Source organism: Tripterygium wilfordii, chromosome 16, assembly GCF_013401445.1.
Source record: "Tripterygium wilfordii isolate XIE 37 chromosome 16, ASM1340144v1, whole genome shotgun sequence".
Classification (NCBI taxonomy): domain Eukaryota; kingdom Viridiplantae; phylum Streptophyta; class Magnoliopsida; order Celastrales; family Celastraceae; genus Tripterygium; species Tripterygium wilfordii.
Window position 1 is genome coordinate 835,096 of NC_052247.1, and position 25,003 is coordinate 860,098.

Sequence of the window (25,003 nt, forward strand, 5' to 3'; positions counted from 1 at the left end):
CATTCACTCAACATGTGAAAATGCACTGGCAAAACATGTTGATTGTGTGGGAGGAAATTTTCACAATCAAGAATTAGGATGGGGGATCACCGGCAATCTTGCGAAGCATACAAAATATGTTAAAAGGTTCCCTCACTCAGGAAATTCCGGTCAAGGGAGTTTTGACGATCAAGTCAGTCACGTGTGTTTATCTCAAATATGTATCGAGTTTTTAGTGTATGAATCACCTTCCCTTCACCTGATGTAGAAGGCCTCCTTTTATAGTGAAGGATGGTTCATAACGTCCAAGATAGAGATATTGAGAGTTGATTGGGTTAATAGTATTTTAGACATGTGTAGAGGGAATACATGGGTTTTGGTCATTTTTCATAGAGAGATGAGTTGTTTTGGATCAATTTGTCATTTATGGTGGGCGTCTCGAGAGAAATTTATGGGGTGATTAATGGGATGTAGGCTCTAAAGGGTATTGACCAAGTAAACTCATGACGACAGGACATGTAAGATGTAGGCAAGTTAGGTTTATGGTGGAAGCTGAGAAGGTGACGTGACTTATATATGAGGGTATGTGAGTATGGTATTATAGGTGTAATATTAGATGTCGTCGACATGAGGTATGTTGTCGACGATGTTGATATACTGTCGGATCATATTGGCACACTTTAGGGCCTTGGTATTTACGAATTACATTCGAGATACTTGAAATTGATAACGGATAAAAGATAAAATAATGGTGATTAGATCATACCCGTTATTGATTTGTCATTAAGGTAATTTGGATGATGGTTTTCGTGCGGGCCTATGACCCATTGCGGATAATATCTATACCAATAGGGCATAAATTATTTAAGGATATATCGCTTATTTTTTGTAATTTTTATACAACGAAAATTATCGAAATAAAACTGGCGGGCTAGGGTTTTACGTCATTCCCGTTCAGACTTCAGACCCTCTCATTCTGTCTCTTCAATGGCATGACTCCCTCACTCTTCTCGCTCACAAAACCCCTGAAACCGAACCTCCATGTCTCTTTCTTCGACAATCCGTTTATCCTATCTCTTCCTCGGCCACAATGCTACTCGTACTCGCTCCCTCCCTCTCGGCCCGACCAGCTTCCTTAGTCTTCGTCAGGGCCTCTCGGGGCTCCGTTTCTGCTCTGCCATTCCCCCGCGAAAATCTCCAAAGCCAGTCAAGGCCCGGCGCAGAGCGGAGGAGACGGACGGGGAAGAGCAGGGAGGAAACGGCAGTCTCTTGGTGAAGGAGTCGGATGGGAGAGATGGGCGTGTTGTACCCACGGAGTTGCACAAGGAGGCCACCGAGGCCTACATGTCTTACGCAATGTCTGTGTTGCTTGGACGGGCGCTGCCGGATGTACGGGATGGGTTGAAGCCTGTGCACCGGCGGATTCTGTGAGTACTATACTTCTACTTCTTTTTGTAACTTTGTGGCATATATCTGTCTATAATCAAATCTCCGTACTGCCTTGCATTTTACTTAGTTTCTAGCTATCTTGTGCCGGAAAGAAACCTGATATATTTGGTGTTTTAGTTACTTGTTGGAAGATTTGATTGGAAAGAACAAAAGAGCCTCGATGACAAAAAAACATTGTTGGGGTTTATTATTGATGGTTGGCTAAGTATGATTAGCATTATGTATATTGGTCATAGTGATGTAAACGAATGAGTGCTTTTAGATGTGATGGATTAATATCCCCATGTTCATGCCCTATAAGTAGAACTAAAATTCTGGAGTTCATTTTCTTGGTTCGGGTGGCTCCCTATTGGTTTGGTGCCTTCCAATTTTTCCAAGCTGTCATCTGCCTCTGTTTTAGACAAAGGTTAACTTTCAAAGTTTGTGTGACAAAAGTGAATGTTAAATATTTTCTCCATGGACTCAAAATTTTTCCAAATGGGACACTGTTTTCAAAGATGGAGAGAATCTTCTGTATCTAAATGTCTACACTCTACAGGTCTGTTAAATATTTCTTGTAAGTACTTATTAGACTATTTGACGCATTATGATTTTGGTTGCAGATTTGCAATGCATGAATTGGGCCTTGCATCAAGAAAACCATTCAAGAAATGTGCTAGAGTTGTTGGGGAGGTTAAATTTTAACTCTTCTCTTCTTTTTTTCAAATTTTTTTGCATCTGTTAATGTTTCCTCTTTTTTTTTTTATGCTTTTATATAGGTTTTGGGCAAATTCCATCCACATGGAGACACGGCGGTCTATGATTCTTTGGTGCGAATGTCTCAGGTACACAGTTCTTTTCATAGGTTACTGTTTGATTGGAGGTACAGGAGTTGAGTACATGTGATTTGTTTGCACAATACTTTCAGTTGTCATCTTGCTCTGCTAACTAGACACTTATTTACTACATTTTCCACTAATCACTTTATATTTTATTGATGATCTTTCATCTAGGATTTCTCCTTAAGATTCCCACTTATCCAAGGACATGGGAATTTCGGTTCACTTGATGGAGACCCTGCTGCCGCCATGCGTTACACAGAGTGTAGGCTAGAGGTATGTTTTAATACCAATCTTGATTTGTTACCTTACTACTTTGTGTTTTGGCTTCCGAAATGATGAAAATAACTGTTGAGTGTTTATCATGAAAGATTCATTGCAAAAAAGATTGTGACATATAAGAATGAGTGTTGGAACTTGGAAGTGATGAGTGTTTGTTAAGAAAGATTCTGTTGCAAGATTTATTAGTTGCAACTTGCAAGTAGATAGATATTAGGGACGCCCCAAGAGTGGTAAAAGAGTTGACAAACAGATTACAATTGTCTGATGGGGGGCTAAAATATTGGTCTCTATAAATTTTAAATAGGGTACTAGGAATTGGTCTCGTAGAAGAACTAAAGTAGAATGGTGCACCATGGATGTGGTGTGTGTTATATCTAGTGTGGGAGGGTTCATGGTGTTGGACTTATATCATGGGTCAAGAAATGTTAGCACTGAAAACTTATCAGCAATCAACTAGGATGCAGCTCATTGACAGACGTGCCTCCTCTAGGTCATGGAAACCAAGTAACATATTTTTTCTTTTAAGGTAATTACTGTACCCTTGATTGGCCTAGTGTCATTATTTTCAAAATATATGGGAATTTTATAGATCGTCATTTTAGCTGCCTCCATATTCACTCGTGCTTGGCCTTGTTAATGGTCAATATTCCATGGCTTATTCATTTGGCATAATCATAGATCGTTTCAATTTCATAGCCTATCATAGGTTTTTTTTTTGGCACAAAGATAGCCTATCAGAATTAACATTAAGTGCCATGGTCTCGTTCCGGGATAGAAAACAAATATGAACTATGTATGAAATTATTTCAGTTTTTCATAGTTTTTATTTACTTTTGTGTAAATTTTAGAACAAATGCAATCATCATAAGTAAGTTATTTCATATTGTTCTTGTAGGCGCTCTCAGAAGCAATGCTATTGGCTGATCTCGAACTAGATACGGTAATTGATCTTCGTATGTTGCAAATTTATTTATGCTTTTCATGATTTAAATTATCACCAATATGATTGCTCTTCTGTAATCATCCTTTATTTTTATCATATTTCGTGCAGGTTGATTTTGCTCCTAATTTTGATAATTCACAAAAGGAACCTTCGCTTCTGCCTGCTCGACTTCCAAATTTACTGTTGAATGGTTCTGCTGGGATAGCGGTATTTCATTTTGCCAACCTTTTTTTAATGTGATTTTATTTATTTTATGTTTGTGTTTCTCCAATGCTGTTCCTTCTACAGCATCTACACTACAACGGGAGTATGACTAATTGTTCTATATTTCAGGTTGGCATGGCAACAAACATTCCTCCTCACAATCTTGGAGAGTTGGTGGATGTGCTTTGCGTATTGATTCATAACCCAGAAGCAACTGTTAAGTTTTTTGGCCTTTGATTGTATGATACTATGATATGTTGGAACATGGTTTCCTTTTGTATTCTGGAAATTGTTTTGCCTTTTGATTTATGCAGGTTGTTCATATCATGCAACACATTGTCCAGGCTGGCTTTACTTTAGTTGATGACAATAGCAGCTGCAGAATTGACTTTTTTTCTTAAAAAATTGACGGCTCTATCATATTGGTGTCTAAATGGTAGGAATATATATTGGTTTAACCACTTAAATGGGAAATATTTATGAGTCTAACTAGAGAAAATGATATTTTGGGTGGGGAAATTTTCTCTGAAATAAGTAGGAATTTAGGTTTAAAGCTATTTTGGTGATGTGAATAGTTTCTAGAAACGATTCTGTGGAGGTTTTGGAGCTAATTAAAGGGATGAGTATCAAGTTTATAGAGATAATGGATGAGATAGGAAGATTACTAGTTTGTTGCCAAATATGTTTCTTGGGCAAAAAATTATTTGGTAGTAGAAGCTTTAAGATCACGATTTTCGCTTTTGGGATCTTGTGTGGATATATGCATATGCGTGATTGATGCGAGCTACTTTCTCGTAGCTTTTTGTGACAAATGCGCAAGACAAGTTTGGTAAATAAAGTAAACAACTTCCATGCACAAGGCTCCTGCAGTGTGTGGGGACATGCAAGATGTTCATGGATTTACCCTCACGTAATATATAGAGAGGTTGTTTCCTGGAATAGGACTTGTGGCCTCTAGGTTGCACCTCTGCAACTCTAACACTAAGCCACATGTTCGCTTGTACACTAAGGCAAGATAGCATTTGAGAAAAACTGTCATTCTGGTTGTGTAGAGTGGACGTTTTTGTTTAGAAAAAGTTGAATGGGATGATCACTTTCGTGTTGTATGTGCTAATAGCTATATTAGTTGGCATGAAAGTGGCGAGTAAATTTTGTTCCACTCATCAAGTCTTTGTGTAATTTTTCACTGTCAATTTGGAGCCATCAATTTATTGAGAATCTTGCATTAGTCTGGGTTATTGTATTTATCAAAATATGTTGGTTAAAATCAAAGTTCGGTGGTAAAACATAGACAGAGTTACATTATGATAGTTTTCATTTCAATCAGGCTTACCATTCACAATTTTTTTCCCATTTTGCTTCGTTAGTTTTTTTTAACATTGTTACGTGTTATATTGTTCTGTGCAGTTGCAAGAATTATTGGAATATATGCCTGGGCCTGACTTTCCAACTGGAGGAATAATTATGGGAAATCTTGGGTGAGTTAAAAACAAGTGTAAATCTTTTTTGCCTTAAAAATAATGATGCAGTGACATTTTGATCATAAGTTCACAAGTTAGGTTGCCTTGAATCCTTCTTGGAGTCCTACGTTGTTTCTTATCCACTGTCTTATTTGAGTTTCAAAACCTTTTTATGATGGACGTGCCTTTGAATTCACCTTCTTTTTTTTCCCTTAAGAGTTTGCTTTCAGTAAATAGATCTAAGTTTAGGTGATTCAGAGTTTGATAGATACATCTTGTATTGCAAAGGATTTTGGAGGCATATCGAACTGGGAGAGGACGTATCATTGTCAGAGGGAAGACCGATCTTGAATTGCTTGATTCTAAAACAAAACGGACTGCAGTTATCATAAAAGAGGTGACTGCTTTTGTTTGTCTCAGAATTTGTGCATCCATTTCTTGTTTCTCAGTTGGGGGATTTAATATTCTACCCATGAAACAGATTCCATACCAAACGAACAAATCCTCGCTTGTGGAGAAAATCGCTGAACTTGTTGAAAATAAGGTATTGACACTTCTTTGTTGGCATCTTATCTGGTGAATCTTTTTATGTCCTGATTACTGTTTGATTACTTGCCTCATGCTGTTACTTGCTTAAACTAATATTAGTGTTATATGACGTTATTTGTTCTGTGCCTGTATAACTTGGCATGTGTTCGGTACGCCTCAGGAATCTTTATATTTTAAAGTAAACTAATGATACATAAAATCTTCCCTTGTCCAACTCAATCTTCTGTCTTTTGTGATGAGGGCCTGGACAAATAAATGAAGTAACCAGCTTATCTGGGCATATTGCTTTGTTAAGTGTCCTTCAGAACCTTGATAAACGCCCCAAACAAGTGGCCAATCGTACTTAATGGTCTCTGAATAATTGGTTAGCTAAACAACTACTGACTTGGAGGACAACCCCAAAGGCAGATGAAATAAGGTTGCCGATATAGAATCCACAGTATCAGGGAGCTTATATTTTTTGAAAATCTTCCCAACTGAAACATATTGTCCTCCATTTTACTTTCGAAGCCTCCTTCCAGATGTAGAAGAGCAACAGAAAGTTTTACAGAAGAACCAAATAGTTAGTAACTGGGCATAAATGATAGTTTTATTATGCTATTTGCGTCTGTATATCGATATTTTTTTTAAATAGGCTTAGTGGTAGCCACTCCTAAATCTGTTTGAAATCCTAGCTCACAGGCCACAGCACACTAATAACAACTAATATTAATATCAATATTATTCATGAAAAAGAAATTTTTTATGGGCAAGTAGGGGCTGCGGTGGGATTGAACCCACAAATTCTTGAGTCCGAGTTGGGAGCTCGCCACTTGGGCAAATCTTAGTCCCTTTGTATATGGACTTTTTTGATTGGAGTTTCTGATTTGCTCCAAGTTCTTGAGAATGTTATAGGTCTGACAAGCTTACAATGCCAAGTTTTTCCAGCATTTATGATAATAGATACTCCACTTGTTTGACTGGGGGGGGGGGAACCTGTAGTAACCTGTCACATATATTTAATTTAACTCTATTCTCACTCCCTGTTTAAACAGAGCTTAGACGGCATTAGTGACATTCGCGATGAGAGTGATCGTTCTGGAATGCGTATTGTCATCGAGGTATGCAAAATATTTGTGCTGTTTCCCTTAACCCATAATTTTGTTGCTGCTGAAAGAGGGGGAAAAACATTTCTTATTGAAGACGTACTCTTTGTGACGTAATTCTGCTTAAATTTTTTCCATATGAAACTATGACAATGACATTTGATTATTTATTTATTTGACTGTACAGCTGAAGAGGGGTGCAGACCCATCAATCATTTTAAATAATCTTTATCGTCTTACTGCTCTCCAGTCTAGTTTTAGCTGCAACATGGTTGGGTGAGTAATTTCTGTTAGTTCCATAATTACGGTGATAAAACTCCATAGTATGCAATCCTATGCAATTGGATTCTATGTTGTTCAGCAAAAACTGGTATTGCTTCTCATTTTTGTTTGCAAGTGAACCAGGGAGGATTTAATGCCCGAGTCATCTACGTGCTTTCTTTCTCTTGCAAGCTTACTGTCTATTTGCAGTAATTTATTTTTGTTTCTCATGGCAAGCTGTGCCAATTTTCTTCTGTGATCAATAAATTAATGAGTGGTTCGTGAAAAACATTTTTTCGCTTTGAAATGCTTTCTTCTGGAGATTACAACCTGAATATTATATGTTCTATGGTTTTGGGCTTTAAAATCTTTTATTCAAGATGTACTTTGTGTGTGCAAGTTCTAACCTCATTTGGAAATTTAGGTGAAAACTTCACAGATTACAAAATTATGTTTTCCATTAGGTAGTAAACATTTTCACTCGGGGACTGACATTTGTGTTGACTTGTTTCTTGTTACAGTATTCTTGATGGGCAACCTAAACAGATGGGTCTAAAAGAATTGCTTCAGGTCTCTACTATTGTTATCGTTTTCCTGTTTTTATATAGTGGCAGTGTCATAAGATGGCAAGAACCCTTAATTCTCCTCCCCTCTTTTTGTCAGGCATTCTTAGACTTCAGATGCTCTGTCGTTGAAAGACGTGCAAGTTTCAAGCTTTCACAAGCACAACAAAGAAGACATATCGTTGAGGTATGTTAATGTAATGATTTTAATTTAGTAAGTAATTACTGTGAAGTGTGAACCTTGTGAGTTAACTTTTCATACAAAAAAATGAAGTCAATGGCCGTTTCATCATAAACCTTTAGGGGTTACATGCCTGCATGCACTATAGTAATTTGTTTTTTTTCCAACTTTGATCAGTTGAATCAAAGTTTATTCTTTCTCCTCAATGGCTAAAATGATGTATGTTATGCAATGATTCATGTCTCTCTGCTTTTTCGAGGTGGCATAGCCACTCCACAAAGTAGTCTAGCCTTCTGTGGAAACAAAATCTTTCAGTCACTTGTTCGACATCCAATAATAAGGATATACTTAGAGCTATTTACCTTTTGTTGTCTGTGCAATTAGGGTATTGTGGTGGGGCTAGATAATTTGGATGAAGTTATTCGAGTGATTAGGGAAGCTGCAAGCAATTCAGCTGCTTCTGCTGGTTTAATGAGTGGTAAGCTTGCTATTTCGTTATCCTCTTTCATGTTCCCTCGTTGATCACACTTCTTTTGGTTTTTCTTTTTATAAATTGTGTTGCGTATGCTATTGCCAGGTTCTTGCAATTATCAAATGAAGTGCTGCTGTAATTTTAGCCTAATTTCATAGAACTTTGAGTTAATGCTGATGCAATATCCATGAGATCTGATTCTTTTTTCAGCTTGATCCTTGGCATAGTGCCAGTCCACACCCCATTTTCCTATATCATGCCTATATCAAAATAGATTCTGGGATAGATAAAGCCATGGGCAAGGGAAGGATACATTAAGTGGCAAACAACTTTGTTATTGGTTGCTCTGACTATTGAGACAGGGACATTGTTTGCGTCTTTGCGCCTTAGGTCCATTTATAGAGGATAAGAGAAACTGTTGAGAGAAGATGGGGGATAGGGATGTGGATGCATGATCATATTTGTTGCAACCTTTGGTTTTCTATGTTTTTAGTTAAAGGGATCGACTTTACGAGTTTAGCTGCGAATATAAACAGTTTTGTTTTTTCTACTTCCAATGTTTAATGTTTCAGCTTGATACTTTCAGGTTTTCAGTTACTAATGAGTTAATTTTAAAGGGATATGGGAGCTGGCGTGACATAGCCTTAAGGTTATTCTATGCGTTCAAACTTTGGAAATTGTATTTTGGCAATGAGGTAATTGCCTTTTGCTGACAAGGCAGGAGCCTTGCGCATTAGGTCACCCTTTTTGTCGAAAAAAAGAAATAACTAAAAATTCTTCTTGGATTTGCTAGTTATGGAAATGAAGAAAACCTGTTTAAGCTAATTGTGACATCGATGGTAACTACAAAAATGAGTGAGATTGAATGGTGTTCTTTTTATTTTCTATGATCGCGATTATACAATAATATTTCGGGCTGTTAAAAGTTGTAAGTTTAATCAATAATTCAATATGAAGATTATGGATTATGGTAACAACTCATAGGAAAATGCTACATTCCCCCATTTTGTGACCCCCAAATTAGTCGAAGAATCTTCCTCCCATGTTGAAAACGAATGTTGTATATTCCATTTTTATGGATTTCCATTCCTGACTGCCATGGTATTGGTGGTCCCCTTAAATAGATATGCAATTACTTGTGGGTTGAGGCAGCTGATTAAGGTAAACATATGGTCCAGATAGCTGTACCTAATTGTTTTTGTATTGTTTGATGCAGAATTCAATCTTTCTGAGAAACAAGCTGATGCTATATTGGACATAAATCTGAGAAGACTTACACTACTCGAGGTGCATCATCAAGTCTTTCATAATTGATTTTGCCTTTGCTCATAATGAGACCGCTCGCATTGTCACAGATGGGAATAATGTCATGTGCTAACACATTTTATACTCCTAATTGTACAGGGAAAGAAATTTGTCGATGAAAGTAAATCCTTGGCAGAACAAATTTCAAAGTTAGAAGAACTATTATCAAGCAGGAAACACATATTACAGGTATCACATTTCACAATACCTTCATTCACATATGTTGGATTATATGGACGACATTGTTAAATGTATATTCTTTTTGTCTATTTGCTTTTGAAGTTGAAGTTTGGATATGATAAAAAATGAGATTATTAGATCTACGGAAGGAGTAGCATGATAGGAACTCCCACATCGGAAAGATGGAGGAGTTAAGTGCCCTTTATAAGGAGGGCAAAGGCCACTCCTTAACATGTCCAATAGGTTTTCACAAGAGCCCATGAAACATTGGTATTGTGGAGGCCCATTGGACTACGGCCGGTTCGTGGGTGCGTGCGCCGATGGATGCGGAATGGGCATGTTGGACTATTAAGGTGGGGTTTGGACCTGGACTCTCCAGAGCCCATGAAACACTGGTATGGAGGGGTCCTTATCATAGCACCAATTGACGGTAAGTTGCGAAAAACCGTTTAAGATGGTATGGACATGTACAATGTTGAGATAGTAGTGCGGCGGTGAGGAGAATTGAGAGAATTTGTATATGAGAGAGTAGGAAGCAAAGAAGAACAAAAAATACATGGCTTGAAGTAGTTAGAAAAGATATGGATTTAGTAGGAGTTGATGAAAGTATGATCCTAGATAGAAATGAATGGCACATGTAGTGAATTCCAATTGATTTTTTCATAGACTCATGTAGCTCCCAAACTTTTTGGTATAAAAGCTCGGATATGATTTTACAAATAATCTAGTCTAAAATGGTTGTCATCAACATTTGAATTTTCTTATACAGTTGTACTACACTTGTTTCAGACTATTGTGTTGTCTGACTACAGTGTAGAGAATTGTTCCCCTACTACTTGTTGCCCCACCCTTCTTGATTCACTTTCAAGTAACTCTTAATTATGCATTTTCCTGTTTATTTACCTTACAATTCATATTTGTCTTGACGACATTTATTCTCTTGCTTCATACTTTAGTTAATAGAACAAGAAGCAAATGAGCTCAAGAGTAAGTTCTCAAGTCCAAGGCGATCAGCACTGGAAGACTCTGATGGTGGTCAAGTCGAGGACATAGATGTTATTCCAAATGACGAAATATTACTGGTACTTGACCTAACTAATATTTTCTGTTGACTGATTTTTTTTTTAATTTGCTCACCGTTTAATAATTGTGTATTATGCATTGATTTTCCGCAAATATTTATTTCATTGTTGTTTACATGTAATTTCAGGCGATTAGCGAAAAGGGTTATGTTAAACGAATGAAACCTAACACCTTTAATCTTCAACATCGCGGAACAATTGGTAAATCAGTTGGAAAACTGAGAGTCAATGATGCGATGTCTGACTTTATTGTTTGCCATGCCCATGACTATGTGCTGTATTTCAGGTACTTCCTATCTTCTGTCGTAGACACTTTCTTAGTTTTGAGGCTGTTATGCCATTCTTTTCTATAAGCTCTGAATTTTGCAGCATCTGTGTCTCATGTAGTTAACTTTTAACGTATTTCTTGAAGGCAGGAATCTGTTGAACTTATGTTTCAATGCATACTTTGTTTATCTTTCTTTTTGTTTATCGGCTAGCTTTTCATGTGTGATCTGCTTCGCTATGATAAATGAACTTTTTCCACTCTTTACAAAATCGCATTGTAGTTATTTTCATCTAAATCATAATGCTTCCTCCATTTGGCGTGGGAATTTATATAAACCTACAATTTTCTTTTGCCTTGGCTTATGAGGAATCTATGATCCAAGCATTCAATACAGAGCCCCTAAATTTTGGTTCTCATACATGGCATTATAAGAGCCAACACACATCTTTTCTCCATTGAGAATTTGAAATGTTGTAACACTAGCAACTTTGTTCTGATTTTCAATGCTGCATAATCGATTAATTACTTGTACAGTGATCGAGGAACAGTATACTCAGCTCGTGCATATAAAATACAAGAATGTACCCGAACTGCTACTGGCACTCCACTAGTCCAGGTATTTATTGTCCTGTTATTCCAGTGGTAGGTAATTAAACTCTCTCTAACTTACTAGATGCGTTAATGTTTTTTATTCTGGAACAGATCTTATCGTTATCTGATGGTGAGAGGATAACCTCTATTATCCCTGTGAGTGAGTTTGCCGGAGATCAATATCTTGTAATGCTTACTGTCAATGGCTACATCAAGAAAGTACCTCTGTCTCTGTTTTCAGCAATACGGTCAACAGGAATCATAGCTATCCAATTGGTATGTTCTTCTATACGGTACTTTTTTACTATATTTCTTTTTAACATTGGTTATACTTACTTGCCAGGTCCCCGGCGATGAGCTAAAATGGGTTCGCTGTTGCTCAAATGATGACCTTGTAGCAATGGCTTCACAAAATGGAATGGTCACTCTTAGTTCCTGTGAAAATGTGAGTTGTCTCATACTCTTCTATGTTAGTAGTAGATACTGTAGAAACATAGATATACCATATACCCCATCTATGAGATCTATTTCTCCATTGTAGCTTCATCATGGGATACTGAACTACCATCCCTGTTTGCACCCTTCTAGCACTTGTATGTGTTAGATGGTCTTCCTAATTCCTAAAGTAGGGCGCAATAGGTGTTGAGAAGATCAGTTGAAAGAATTGTAGAAACGTTTAGGTATAGAAGAAATTATTTTGCAGCACTTTGCATTCAACTATTTTAGACTCTGTAAGAACTATTTCTACTGCCTTTTAGTTAACACAGAGACATGCGGGCGCACCCTTTTCTGGTAAATTCTGTAGAATTGCAATGATATTTTAAAGAAGCATGGTTAATATTATGTTTAAAAATCAACAATTAGGAATCTCTGAATTTGGATATTTGACTGCTTTATTTATATGGATAGAGATTAGAATATTATACAAAATTAAAGTATTTCTGGTTTATATTATTTCCTTGAACATACTGAACAATCAGACAACAATGTCAAATTGTTTTAAGAAGGCCTAGACTACTATGATGCTCTGTTAACTTCACAATACCGATGAATAGGGCTTCCAGTGCTCTAATAAATCTTTTTCCATTCAGAAAACTGAAAAAGAATAATCTACAGAATACAGATGCTATATGAGTGAATAAGCTATGTCAGTTTCCACTAGTACTATTTTTGTACTAGCATTGTAGCTCCAACTCTTTCTGTAGCTTGCACCTGCATAAACAATTCCATGCTCTGTACTTTTAATCTTTATGGAAGACCCCAAACTGTTTTATACAAAGGCTTTTATGACGATAATGATAGCGTTAGTTTTTATATGCATCATGAGAAATACTATGGGAAGAACCTACAAAGATTTCCTCTTTGTAATGGAGCATTATTTTGCTTTCTGTTTCTTTGTGTGATCAATCAAGTCATCGTGATGCTCTTTAAGTTTCTTTTTGTGCACTCTTATTTCTTCGTGAATTCAGATTCGAGCACAAGGCAGAAATACAAGAGGTGCAGTGGCCATGAGATTAAAAAATGGGGATATGGTGGCTAGCATGGACATAATACCAGCGAACATTTGTAAAGTCAAGGAGAGAGAGTCAGAAGATCCCGAGAGCATGTAATTTTCAAGCATTATTTTTGGTGTTTGCCTGATTAATTTAATCTGTTTCTATTTGATACTTGATCAAGTTGTCTGTGAGGCGTCCTTTGATATTAGGCAATAAAACTTCAGTTTCAATAGTGTACCTACAAACTAATCAAAAACCTATTCTGTCTACTGGATTGACTACAGAACTTAACTGTATCCGGACTATGTTTTTGTTTTTGTAATTACTATTCCTAGGTCTCCACTTCTCGTGCTTAGCCAAGAATAATAAGCTTTGACTTGTTATTATTATCTTGTTTCATGAGATCAGGGTGAACCACTTTACTGGTTTTTCCAAAAAGTAGTCACATAGATGGAAGTCTCTATTCTAAATCATATGCTGTTTTTAGTTTTAGTTTTATTTTATCTTGGGTATAGGTCTAGACTCGGACAGGAATATAACTTATTATTTGTCAATCTGCCCTGAGTTGGTGGTTGATTATTGCTTTTTCAGCATGCTCTCTCATGATTAGTCATTTCTTTTCACTATTAATTTTTATCGAGGCGACAAGATCATGAACACATATTGATTTTTGCAGTGGCAAAGGCTTAGGTCCGTGGTTGTTGTTTGTGTCTGAGAATGGTTACGGAAAGCGAGTTCCTTTGAGCAGCTTTCGATTGTCACCCTTAAACAGAGTTGGGTTAATAGGTTACAAGGTACCATGAATTATATGGCAACTTGTTGTGTTATCAGCTAGATGCATGAAATTTTTTGCTAGTTCATTGAGCCTTAATTTGTACTATTCTCTCATTCAGTTTTCCTCGGAGGATCGCTTGGCAGCAGTGTTCGTGGTTGGTTTTTCACTAGCTGGTAAGTTTTATAGCAACTTATCTGGCTATGTTCTGATAATACTCAAAAGTAATTTTTATTTATGTCTTTAACTTCAAGATATAGATTAACTGATCTCTCTCTCTTTCTCTCTAGAAGATGGCGAAAATGATGAGCAAGTGGTCCTTGTAAGCCAGAGTGGGACTGTCAATAGAATTAAAGTGCGGGATATTTCAATACAGTCACGTTATGCAAGGTGCTCATTAAGTTATTTTCTTGTTTAAATTTTTTCAATGAATTAAAAAGTGGCGGTGGTATCGTTAGTTGATGTACTTTCCATAATCATAAGATTCAAATAGAAAAAGGACGGGGGTGGATGTTGAGGGTTGGTTTGAAAACAAAGCCATCACATTGTTCTAAGGTACGACCAAAGGTCGTACATTATTATTGTGTACTTTGTTCTATTGTTTATCCTGATTGGATTGATGATATTCTGTCAACATGGTGTCCCATGTTTATAGTCTGCTGTTATTGGAATCTGTTCTGCCCTTCTCACTTGTTCATCAACCACTGTTAAATAAATGAAGCTGGTGTTCTTTTTCCAAATTTGGTCCCTTGTCGATGTTCTGCTTTCAAATAAATGCTGAAATAAAGTTCTGAGAATGATTGATTTCGCTTCAATTTCAATATCAAAATACTGATGGGGCACTAATTACTTGTAGTACCATGATCTCCAACTCCTGGTGCTTATGGCTGTTGATATGTTGTGCTGTTGCTTTGTATTGCAATATTTTGAAATACATTTTAGCTGTCTTTTATCTTCTCCATCTTTGTGCCTCTCTGTGATGTCGTTCGATACCACCAGGACCCTCATTTTTTGACATTGCGCAGATTGCTCTTGGTTGTTTGTTATGTTCATTTGTTTTATGATTGCGTGTGGTGTTCCTATGACGTTGTATTGCGGAAGGTATTATTCTTTGCTGATGAAATGATTTTCCCAGGGGAGTTATATTAATGCGGCTTGAGCATGCTGGAAAAATTCAATCGGCATCCTTGATCTCTGCCACTGAGCCTGAGCCTGAGCTTGAGGAATTAGTCGCCAATGAATAGCGTCCACCGGAGCTGTGAAAACTGAAGGCAACTGCAACCCTTTCTACGGCGCAAGTAATTTTGAAGTATGTGCATTTGTATAATATTTCTTGTACAAAATAGCATGGGTTCAGTTATTCCTGAATATTAGTGTATCTATCCCATCTGAGACTTTTTGAACTTGAGTGAAGCTTAGCTCCTTTTCAACCATGCTAAGCTGGCACTTTCTAGTTTGGTGCTGGCATTTTTAAATGATAGTCTCACACTAGCTTACAAGCTTAGAAACGAAGACTGGAAAAGATTTCAAGTTCTTGCATGAAAATGAAAAATATCCATGCGGTAGCATTTAGAACTTTTGCGATTCAAGTTTCTCCTTTCTTGGGGGAGGGTTCTTTTTCCAACTCCCAAGAAATATTTATATATCTAGGTCCTAATTCAGATTGGATTTCGAACGTATTTAATTGATCAAATTTGGATTGATTTAAATTCAGACAAGTAAATCGGACAATAACCTAATTCAGGTTATGATCCAGACTAGTAAATCAAATAAGATTTATGTGCGTGGACTTGAAATTTGAACATGTAATTTGTGTCCAAATTTGATTTAATTCGGTTGGACAAATTTGGTCATTTGGATTGTTTTGCCATCCCTATTCGGCAGAAGAAACTAGGAAAGTGCTCGGGGGTGCACGGATATCAGAAGGAAAACGTCCGCTACGCTCGAGTCCAGTAGTCGTGTGGAAGGTCTTTCTTCGGCCTTTGCTTCCGCCAAGCCACTTCCAGGTAAGAGGAGAAGGAGAAGGGAATTGAATATAACAATAGCAAGCGAGACCACAAGATATATGACCAAAAAGGCCCTGTCACGTGCTGGACTAGAACCAGCACTATAAAAAGGAGACTCACAACTCATATAAATAAGTCTCATCAACAATTTCAAAATCCAGAAAAATGAAGGGCGTAGGTTCAAGCAAACCAAGTGCAACAATACTCAACAAAGCTGAACAAATCCAAATTCCATAACCAGCTCTCCATGTCTCTTTGTTTACCTGCACGAATGCATTACAACCATCAATGAAAACAGATACAGCTGCATTTTTAAAATTTATTAGGATAAGAAACACCAAACCAGGAACATTCCATCTCAAAAATAGTCTTAGGAAGGGGCAATATTCATAGATAGCAGCAGTTGCGGTAAAATAACATGAAGCTTAGGGTGTATTGGTCATGGAAATGTTCAAGCAATCATGTTGTAAAAAAAAAACAAAGGAATGTATAAGAAGTGACCCAAATTAGAAAACTGATGAGGCAAACAACAAGACTACAGTTACCCGAGGTGGGATACACTCTCTCAGCAGCCAGTTTGGAATACACTTTCTTCGCAGCCAGTTTACATGGGGTCTGAAGGTGATTTAAACAGGTACTGTAGATGACAAATATATAATCCAATCAATAGTTAGAAAATCTAGCTAAATTGCAGTTACTCAACTATAATTTAAGAAGAAGAATTTATGATAAACCGATGGAAAGAAAAAAAAAACAACAGAATAAGGAATGTGTAACACAACCAACCAACACTTACTTGAGTTTGCATAGGTTGCGAAGTTCTATGCATAAACTAATTAAAAAGGAAGAAAAATATATAAAACATATTTCATTGTCAAGAAAATCAACTACCTAGATAATCTAGTTAAAGTGCGGTTACTTTACTATCATTTAAGAAGAAGAATCGATAATGAACCAAGAGACAGACGTAAAGAAAAAACAGAATAAAGGGTACGTAACATTACTAGCACTTACATCACCAGAACAACTATAATCCCCAGGCTGCATAGTTTGTGAATCAAAACTGCTGCCGGGCTGCATATTTTGTGAAATAAAACCGCTGCCAGGCTGCATAGTTCGTGAACTAAAACCAGGCTGCATAGTTTGTGAATTAAAACCGCTGCCGGGCTGCATAGTTCGTGAATTAAAACCAGGCTGCATAGTTTGTGAATCAAAACCGTTGCCGGGCTGCATAGTTTGTGAAATAAAACAGCTGTTGGGCTGCATAGTTTGTGAATTAAAACCAGGCTGCATAGTTTGTGAATCAAAACCGCTGCCGGTCTGCATAGTTTGTGAAATAAAACCGCTGCCGGGCTGCATAATTTGTGAATTAAAACCGGGCTGCATAGTTTGTGAATCAAAACCGCTGCCTTGCTGCATAGTTTGTGAATTAAAACCGCTGTCGGGCTGCATAGTTTGTGAATCAAAACCGCTGTCGGGCTGCATAGTTTGTGAATCAGAACCGTTGCCGGGCTGCAGAGTTTGTGAATCAAAACCGCTGCCAGGCTGCATGGTTTGTGAATTAAAACCACATAATTAAGCAACACATTTGTAATTGAGGATGTTAGTTAATTATATATTATGCAAAGTTTGAAAAGAAAAGGGGAAACACTTACCAGGAGCGCAACAAACAAAGACTGGATAAGCTGATTTTGGGATGCAATGGTGCTGGCCAATGAACTAACTTGAGACCGAAGTTCATCCATCGTTTTGGCGTCTGACTGCGTCTGTTGTTTCATGCACTCCTGATGCTTCTTTAAATACTCACACTGTACTTTCAATTTTTCTAACTCAGGCGACATTTTCTTGTATTCTTCCACCATTGTCTTCATATCCCAACATTTACCAGCACCATATTAAAAAGTGGTTTAGATGGTACTGGTGATTAATGTATCAAACAAGCATACATTTTTTTTTCGTGCTCAAATCTAATTAAGGAAAATTATTAAATTGAATTAATTACCCTTTGTTTTTTGTTGTACTTCTTATCCTTCTCACTTCGCGGTCTTCCCCCGACTTTTTTGGCTCCAGCTGCAGTTTGATCAGTGTCTCCACTGCTTGCACCAGTCTTCAGATTCAGAGTCTTTGCTCCTGTTGATAACCCGAGTAAGTATAAGTACATTGCATGAAATATACAATTATATAATGAACTTAATTGACACATAACCATATTTGAAGGCACAATTCAAAGTAACGAGTTCTTGCAACTCCTTAATGTTCAAATCTTACCTTACTACTAATAAAGATAACATTATTCATAAGAAAAAACACAATGACTCGCATACACGTGTTGACAAGACACGACTTGACATGGGTATGGGTTCTGTGTCGGATTATCCAAAAAAAATTTGGACACTTGTTTTTTTTTCCCTTGATTCTACTCTTGAAATGTGAAGATTCAAGGCAAATTGATGGATTTGTCCCAGTTCTTCCATATATATTCATTAATTGAATGGAAAAAATATTTAAGTTATTAGTTGATAAACTTCATTTGATAAAAGAAGTGTCAAAAAAAAAGGACAATGCTAGAAACCCCCAAAAGTCCCCCAAATCTATGTGGCATTAAAATAGCCATTGATTAAAAACACACATGTAAGATCCACTTCACATCCAACACTTCACATTAAATGGGGGTCTTTTGGGGGTCTCAAGCATTATTCTTAAAAAAATCATCACAGCATTACATTCAAAGTAACATAACGTTAATATTATCATTATAACATCACATTATATAGAAAGTAATGTACGAACACAAATTAAGATGACAGTATCCATGGGTGCAGCCTTAAACGGTTACTTTTTTTAGCGGGTAAGTGGGAGTAGGGATTCAAACTTAGGTACCACCCAATTCGAATATATGCCTTAACCACCTTATTTGAGGAGTTGTTGGGGCAATGGTTACCATTCACACTAATGCCCAATTGACATGTATATTCCCTCTCTTCATCACGTAGTCTACACAAACAGAGGCTAATAAATTAACATAGTCTATACACAAGCAGAAGCTAATAATTTCTTATATCTCAAAAATCATGGACTATGATGAGATTATGTCAATCCATTAGATTATAAACCTTTCAGAGCACTTTAATAATTGAGACTCTTTTCGTGGGTGTTTCCAACACAATCAGTTCCAAGTTATCCGAGCCCCATGACATTGAGCCTCCCCTCTCTCAGGGTCAGGGTCAGGATCAGGGTCAGGGAATGTGATCAAGCATGATTGAGATAAAAATAGACTTGAATATCAATACACACCTTGATCTGGCGTAGTCAACCCTCCCTCATCTGCTGCAAAAGCTTTTTGATTTGTAACTGCAAATTTTCAAGAATTTGTGATAAAGATTGAGTGATTGATAGACAATAAAATAAATAAGTAAATAAAATTCAAAAAAATTCCAGATTATTAGGAACGAAGCTTAATCGAAATTAATAAGAAATTTTCTTCTACGATCGATCGGTATAAACATCAACAACTACGAATTGGATCAGTTTCTCCTCAACGAATAAGTGCTTAGGCCAATAAAATCCTACCTAACAGAGAGCTTGTTGGAGACGTGACCTTCTTCTTCTTCGACGAGCTCGACTTTTTGAGATCTGATAAACCAGCAGCAGAGCTTGCCATTATTAGTGCTCAAGTATTGCTGGAAGAACTAACGCTGCGAAGAGATAACAAAGGGTTATGAAATGGGATAGAAGGAGAGATGAGAGGGGGGAGAGATTTTAAAGAAACATAAAGCTCGGTAGACTTGCAATGTTCGAGCCATGGTCGCTCGATTATCACCAGGCCATTCAGAAATAATAAACTGATCATCCTACTCAGCCTTTTCGATTCATTACCTACTGCTTCCAGTATTTCTGATCAAAGTTTAATACAATTCTAGAAGGTCAGAGTCAAACCCAAAAGGTCAACTGGATTCCATTGGCGGGCCCCTGCATATGTGTGTATGGATGTGGTGGTTATTGGTGAAACCATTTTTGTTCTTCACAGTAAATTCGAGGTTTGGTCGATAATGATTGAGCATGATAAAAACTCCAGCAGAGTCGGCTGGGAGCATGATAAGTTCACAAGATTAACTCTTATCAAGGCAAGAAGTCTTAGGTTCAACTTCGATCTTCAATAAATTTCTTTGGAGTCATCCTCATGAGTTGAAAGTTCGGTGATTGAGCATGATAAAAAAGCTCCAACAGTGTTGACTGATGCATGGTAGATTAACGAGATTAACTCTTACCAAAACAAGAGGTCTTAGGTTCAACTCTCACATTCAATAAATTTCTTTAAAACCACCGAATGACCAAAGGCCCGGTGATTGTTTAGTGAGTATGGGACGGAGGGACAAATGTACGGGAGTTTATCATATAAAGCCGGGTCCAAAGTGACATTGTTTTGGATGAATACTTCATTAAAAAAAATAGAGAAATTTTATCTATACACCATCAATATCCTAACTTTACATCACTTTTTAACATTATAAGTTTACACCAAAGAATTCTAAGTTTACAGATAAAATTTTGATGAATATATAAAAAAAACCCCTGTTTTATAAAATATTAGGAATTAATTTGTTAAGTTTACATACAAATTAACTACAACTCAATATTGGCTGAAATTAGTTGGAATTTTTAAAATCTTATTCATTCATTCTATCTAATGATCCTCTAAGTGACACGTGTATTTCCCCCCAACACTACCATTAACAAACATGTTTCTCTCTCTTCTTCTTTGAAACACCATCAACACCACCCATTTTTCCTTTGATCTTGCTTCGGTGCAGATTTTTTATACCAATTTGGAGCAATCGCTTTTTGAGATTCAATATGATTAAATCATCTCCCAAATCACCAAGGTCCTTCTAGGTTTCTCTCTTACCCATTCACTCTCAAAATTGATTCTCCACCGGACAATGTAAGCGACGGCCAGTCTCACCAGAGACGGCACGGCCGTCGCCGGTGGGAAGAGGACTGATCCCAACATGGGATCCCAACTCTCAAAGTGTGTTTCTGGGTCAAATATCACTCTTTAAGGCATTTTTCAGATTCAGAGAGCCAATTATATTTTTTCAAACTTGTGCGAGAGTAGTGAGTACAACCACGATTTCTGCGATCCGGCATGGCAACCAGCTCTTCTCCGTTAAACGATCCTGGTTTGTGGTAAGGGGCTTATCACTCAGGTAACAAACCAACCTCATTAGAAAGAGGAAAACGTCAGACATGAGAGTGATCGTCCATAGATGTTATTCCAAATGACGAAATATTACTGGTACTTGACCTAACTAATATTTTCTGTTGACAGATTTTTTTTTTTTAATTTGCTCACCGTTTAATAATTGTGTATTATGCAGTGATTTTCCATAAGCAAATATTTATTTCATTGTTGTTTACATGTAATTTCAGGCGATTAGCGAAAAGGGTTATGTTAAACGAATGAAACCTAACACCTTTAATCTTCAAAATCGCGGAACAATTGGTAAATCAGTTGGAAAACTGAGAGTCAATGATGCGATGTCTGACTTTATTGTTTGCCATGCCCATGACTATGTGCTGTATTTCATGTACTTCCTGTCTTCTGTCGTAGACACTTTCTTAGTTTTGAGGCTGTTATGCCATTCTTTTCTATAAGCTCTGAATTTTGCAGCATATGTGTCTCATGTAGCTAATTTTTAAAGTATTTCTTGAAGGCAGGAATATGTTGAACTTATGTTTCAATGCATACTTTGTTTATCTTTCTTTTTGTTTATCGGCTAGCTTTTCATGCGTGATCTGCTTCGCTATGATAAATGAAGTTTTTCCACTTTTTACAAAATCGCATTATAGTTATTTTCCATCTAAATCATAATGCTTTCTCCATTTGGCTTGGGAATTTATATAAACCTACAATTTTCTTTTGCCTTGGCTTATGAGGAATCTATGATCCAAGCATTCAATACAGAGCCCCTAAATTTTGGTTCTTATACATGGCATTATAAGAGCCATCACACATCTTTTCTCCATTGAGAATTTGAAATGTTGTAACACTAGCAACTTTGTTCTGATTTTCAATGCTGCATAATCGATTAATTACTTGTACAGTGATCGAGGAACAGTATACTCAGCTCGTGCATATAAAATACAAGAATGTACCCGAACTGCTACTGGCACTCCACTAGTCCAGGTATTTATTGTCCTGTTATTCCAGTGGTAGGTAATTAAACTCTCTCACACTTGCTAGATGCATTAATGTTTTTTATTCTGCAACAGATCTTATCGTTATCTGATGGTGAGAGGATAACCTCTATTATCCCTGTGAGTGAGTTTGCCGGAGATCAATATCTTGTAATGCTTACTGTCAATGGCTACATCAAGAAAGTACCTCTGTCTCTGTTTTCAGCAATACAGTCAACGGGAATCAAGCTATCCAATTGGTATGTTCTTCTATACGGTACTTTTTTACTATATTTCTTTTTAACGTTGGTTATACTTACTTGCCAGGTCCCTGGCGATGAGCTAAAATGGGTTCGCTGTTGCTCAAATGATGACCTTGTAGCAATGGCTTCACAAAATGAAATGGTCACTCTTAGTTCCTGTGAAAATGTGAGTTGTCTTATACTCTTGTATGTTAGTTGTAGATACTGTAGAAACATAGATATACCCAATCGATGAGATCTATTTCTCCATTGTAGCTCCATCATGGGATACTGAACTAGCATCCCTCTTTGCACCCTTCTAGCACTTGTATGTGTTAGATGGTCTTCCTAAAGTAGGGCGCAATAGGTGTTGAGAAGATCAGTTGAAAGAATTGTAGAAACGTTTAGGTATAGAAGAAATTATTTGGCAGCACTTTGCATTCAACTATTTTAGACGCTGTGTAAGAACTATTTCTACTGCCTTTTAGTCAACACAGAGACATGCGGGCACACCCTTTTCTGGTAAATTCTGTAGAATTGCAATGATATTTTAAAGAAGTATGGTTAATATTATGTCTAAAAATCAACATTTAGGAATCTCTGAATTTGGATATTTGACTGCTTTATTTATATGGATAGAGATAAGAATATTATACAAAATTAAAGTATTTCTGGTTTATATTATTTCCTTGAAAATACTGAACAATCAGACAACAATGTCAAATTGTTTTAAGAAGGCCTAGACTACTATGATGCTCTGTTAACTTCACAATACCGATGAGTAGAGTATCCAGTGCTGTAATAAATCTTTTTCCATTCAAAAAACTGAAAAAGAGTAAACTGCAGATGCTATATGAGTGAATAAGCTATGTCAGTTTCCACTAGTACTATTTTTGTACTAGCATTGTAGCTCCAACTCTTTCTGTAGCTTGCACCAGCATAAACAATTCCATTCTCTGTACTTTTAATCTTTATGGAAGGCCCCTAACTGTTTTATACAAAGTCTTTTATGACAATAATGATAGCATTAGGTTTTCTATGCATCATGAGAAATACTATGGGAAGAACCTACAAAGATTTCCTCTTTGTAATGGAACATTATTTTGCTTTCTGTTTCTTTGTGCCATCAATCAAGTCATGGTGATGCTCTTTAAGGTTTTTTTTTGTGCACACTCTTATTTCTTCGTGAACTCAGATTCGAGCACAAGGCAGAAATACAAGAGGTGCAGTGACCATGAGATTAAAAAATGGGGATATGGTGGCTAGCATGAACATAATACCAGCGGACATTTGTAAAGTCAACGAGAGAGAGTCAGAAGATCCCGAGAGCATGTAATTTTCAAGCATTATTTTTACTGTTTGCCTGATTAGTTTAATCTGTTTCTATTTGATACTTGATCAAGTTGTCTTTGAGGCGTCCTTTGATATTAGGCAATAAAACTTCAGTTTCAATAGTGTACCTACAAACTAATCAAAAACTTATTCTGTCTACTGGATTGACTGCAGAACTTAACTGTATCCGGGCTATATTTTTGTTTTTGTAATTACTATTCCTAGGTCTCCACTTCTCGTGCTTAGCCAAGAATAATATGCTTTGACTTCTTATTATTATCTTGTTTCATGAGATCAGGGTGAACCACTTTACTGGTTTTTCCAAAAATTAATCACATAGATGGCAGTCTCTATTCTAAATCATATGCAGTTTTTAGTTTTAGTTTATCTTGGGTATAGGTCTAGACTCGGACAGGAATATAACTTATTATTTGTCAATCTGCCCTGAGTTGGTGGTTGATTATTGCTTTTTCAGCATGCTCTCTCATGATTAGTCATTTCTTTTCACTATTAATTTTTATCGAGCCCACAAGATCATGAACACATTGATTTTTGCAGTGGCAAAGGCTTAGGTCCGTGGTTGTTGTGTGTGTCTGAGAATGGTTACGGAAAGCGAGTTCCTTTGAGCAGCTTTTGATTGGTACCCTTAAACAGAGTTGGGTTAATAGGTTACAAAGTACCATGAATTATATAGCAACTTGTTATGTTATCAGCTAGTGCATGAAATTTTTTGCTAGTTCGTTGAGCCTTAATTTGTACTATTCTCTCATTCAGTTTTCCTCGGAGGATCGCTTGACAGCAGTGTTTGCGGTTGGTTTTTCAATTTTCACTAGCTGGTAAGTTTTATAGCAACTTATTTGGCTATGTTCTGATAATACTCAAAAGTAATTTTTATTTATGTCTTTAACTTCAAGATATAGATGACCTGATCTCTCTCTCTCTCTCTCAGATGGCGAAAATGATGAGCAAGTGGTCCTTGTAAGCCAGAGTGGGACTGTCAATAGAATTAAAGTACGGGATATTTCAATAGAGTCGCGCTATGCAAGTTGCTCATTAAGTTATTTTGTTGTTTAAATTTTTTCAATGAATTAAAAAGTGGCGGTGGTATGGTTAGAAAAAGGACAGGGGTGGATGTTGAGGGTTGGTTTGAAAACAAAGCCATCACATTGTTCTAAGGTACGACCTTTGGTCGTACATTATTATTGTGTACTTTGTCCTATTGCTTATCCTGATTGCATTGATGATATTCTGTCAACATGGTGTCCCATGTTTATAGTTTGCTGTAATTGGAATCTTTTCTGCCCTT

At 36.8% G+C, this 25,003-nt stretch overlaps 4 protein-coding genes across 11 annotated transcripts; 3 read left to right on the forward strand and 1 right to left on the reverse strand.

Moving 5' to 3' along the window:
- Positions 1-938: 938 nt before the first annotated feature.
- Positions 939-24,795, forward strand: LOC119980922 (DNA gyrase subunit A, chloroplastic/mitochondrial). Of its 3 annotated transcripts, none has more exons than XM_038823764.1 (27): positions 939-1,406; positions 2,031-2,100; positions 2,187-2,252; positions 2,421-2,522; positions 3,424-3,468; positions 3,580-3,678; positions 3,805-3,891; positions 5,083-5,153; positions 5,424-5,532; positions 5,617-5,679; positions 6,719-6,784; positions 6,957-7,045; positions 7,552-7,600; positions 7,694-7,780; positions 8,159-8,252; positions 9,463-9,533; positions 9,651-9,740; positions 10,688-10,813; positions 10,942-11,099; positions 11,616-11,697; positions 11,784-11,948; positions 12,016-12,117; positions 13,142-13,278; positions 13,845-13,962; positions 14,062-14,116; positions 14,231-14,330; positions 15,076-15,436. In XM_038823764.1, exons 1-27 carry the CDS (start codon positions 1,021-1,023, stop codon positions 15,182-15,184), a joined length of 2,796 nt encoding a protein of 931 aa, XP_038679692.1. In that variant the 5' UTR covers positions 939-1,020; the 3' UTR covers positions 15,185-15,436. The 3 variants fall into 3 exon arrangements, with proteins under 3 accessions (XP_038679692.1, XP_038679693.1, XP_038679694.1); XM_038823765.1 differs by having other exon boundaries at positions 14,234-14,330; XM_038823766.1 differs by lacking the exons at positions 14,231-14,330; positions 15,076-15,436 and adding an exon at positions 24,647-24,795.
- Positions 15,963-19,808, reverse strand: LOC119980929. 5 transcript variants are annotated; one of them, XR_005463961.1, is made up of 8 exons: positions 19,517-19,808; positions 19,241-19,297; positions 17,949-18,076; positions 17,602-17,811; positions 17,103-17,491; positions 16,961-17,009; positions 16,492-16,583; positions 15,963-16,209 (listed from the first exon to the last, which is right to left on the reverse strand). XR_005463961.1 is itself a non-coding variant. In XM_038823822.1 (6 exons), the coding sequence occupies exons 1-6, from the start codon at positions 19,605-19,607 to the stop codon at positions 16,551-16,553; spliced, it is 1,050 nt and encodes a 349-aa protein (XP_038679750.1). In that variant the 5' UTR covers positions 19,608-19,808; the 3' UTR covers positions 16,488-16,550. The 5 variants fall into 5 exon arrangements, 1 of the variants encoding a protein (XP_038679750.1); XR_005463962.1 differs by having other exon boundaries at positions 16,961-16,983; positions 17,077-17,491; XR_005463960.1 differs by having other exon boundaries at positions 16,961-17,491; positions 19,517-19,807.
- On the forward strand, positions 21,194-22,544 carry LOC119980935 (DNA gyrase subunit A, chloroplastic/mitochondrial-like). 2 transcript variants are annotated; one of them, XM_038823832.1, is made up of 5 exons: positions 21,194-21,242; positions 21,377-21,534; positions 22,052-22,133; positions 22,220-22,383; positions 22,451-22,544. In XM_038823832.1, the coding sequence occupies exons 2-5, from the start codon at positions 21,407-21,409 to the stop codon at positions 22,467-22,469; spliced, it is 393 nt and encodes a 130-aa protein (XP_038679760.1). In that variant the 5' UTR covers positions 21,194-21,242; positions 21,377-21,406; the 3' UTR covers positions 22,470-22,544. The 2 variants fall into 2 exon arrangements, with proteins under 2 accessions (XP_038679760.1, XP_038679761.1); XM_038823833.1 differs by lacking the exon at positions 21,377-21,534 and having other exon boundaries at positions 21,211-21,242; positions 22,451-22,529.
- Positions 22,474-24,527, forward strand: LOC119980938 (DNA gyrase subunit A, chloroplastic/mitochondrial-like). Its single transcript, XM_038823844.1, has 3 exons — positions 22,474-22,552; positions 23,561-23,697; positions 24,256-24,527. Exons 1-3 carry the CDS (start codon positions 22,508-22,510, stop codon positions 24,332-24,334), a joined length of 261 nt encoding a protein of 86 aa, XP_038679772.1. The 5' UTR covers positions 22,474-22,507; the 3' UTR covers positions 24,335-24,527.
- Positions 24,796-25,003: the final 208 nt, after the last annotated feature.